Source organism: Lepidothrix coronata, unplaced genomic scaffold (genome assembly GCF_001604755.1).
Source record: "Lepidothrix coronata isolate B3197 unplaced genomic scaffold, Lepidothrix_coronata-1.0 Scaffold345, whole genome shotgun sequence".
In the NCBI taxonomy this organism is placed as follows: Eukaryota; Metazoa; Chordata; class Aves; order Passeriformes; family Pipridae; genus Lepidothrix; species Lepidothrix coronata.
The window spans coordinates 284,836-285,777 of NW_016690525.1; the positions used below are offsets into that span (position 1 = coordinate 284,836).

The window sequence follows — 942 nt, forward strand, 5'->3', positions numbered from 1 at the left end:
TCCCTGTCCATAATGGCACTGCCAGGACCGTTCCCTGTCCATAATGGCACTGCCAGGACCTGTCCCTGTCCATAACAGCACTGCCAGGACTGTTCCCTGTCCATAATGGCACTGCCAGGACCTGTCCCTGTCCATAACAGCACTGCCAGGACCTGTCCCTGTCCATAACAGCACTGCCAGGACTGTTCCCTGTCCATAATGGCACTGCCAGGACCGTTCCCCGTCCATAATGGCACTGCCAGGGCCTGTCCCTGTCCATAATGGCACTGCCAGGGCCTGTCCCTGTCCATAATGGCACCGCCAGGACCTGTCCCTGTCCATAACGGCACTGCCAGGGCCTGTCCATGTCCATAATGGCACTGCCAGGGCCTGTCCCTGTCCATAATGGCACTGCCAGGACCTGTCCCTGTCCATAATGGCAGTGCCAGCTCTGTGGGGTGGCCGTACCCGGCTCTGTGGGTGACCCCAGCACCCGGGCGCTGTGACATCCCCTGTGCCCCCCGGCAGGCAGCACAAGCTGGAGGAGAACCTGCTCTTCTCGGGCAAGTTCACGGACGCGCTGCAGGCCCTCATGGACTGGCTGTACCGCGCCGAGCCGCAGCTCAGCGAGGACGTGCCCGTCGGAGGGGACCGGGACCTGGTCGGGGACCTCGTGGACAAGCACAAGGTGGGTGGGAGGGCCCTGCCTGGTGTCAGCCCTCAGGGAGCCCTGGGCTCTGCTCCTGCCGTGCCCACCCTCCATCTGGGACGGGACCGGACCAGGCCCAGGACAGGCCTTTGCTCACCCGGAGCAGTCCCTGTTTGGCCCCAGCTTGTGCTCCCCATCCTGGGGGCATCGCTGGGGGGCCCTGTGTACCCCACTGCTGGGAGGATTTGGGGTACACAGGAGCTCTGTTCCTGCTGCTGGGAGGGTTTGGGGTACACGGGAGTTCTGTTCCTGCT

The 942-nt window shown here is 63.9% G+C and overlaps 1 protein-coding gene across 1 annotated transcript in view; it reads left to right on the plus strand.

The window, feature by feature from the left end:
• LOC108509217 (dystonin-like) overlaps positions 1-942 on the plus strand; it is a 37,956-nt gene that overhangs the window by 28,281 nt on the left and 8,733 nt on the right. The window contains exon 26 of the mRNA XM_017838548.1: positions 508-667. Coding sequence (XP_017694037.1) covers positions 508-667 — 160 coding nt within the window. The remainder of the gene's footprint in view (positions 1-507; positions 668-942) is intronic.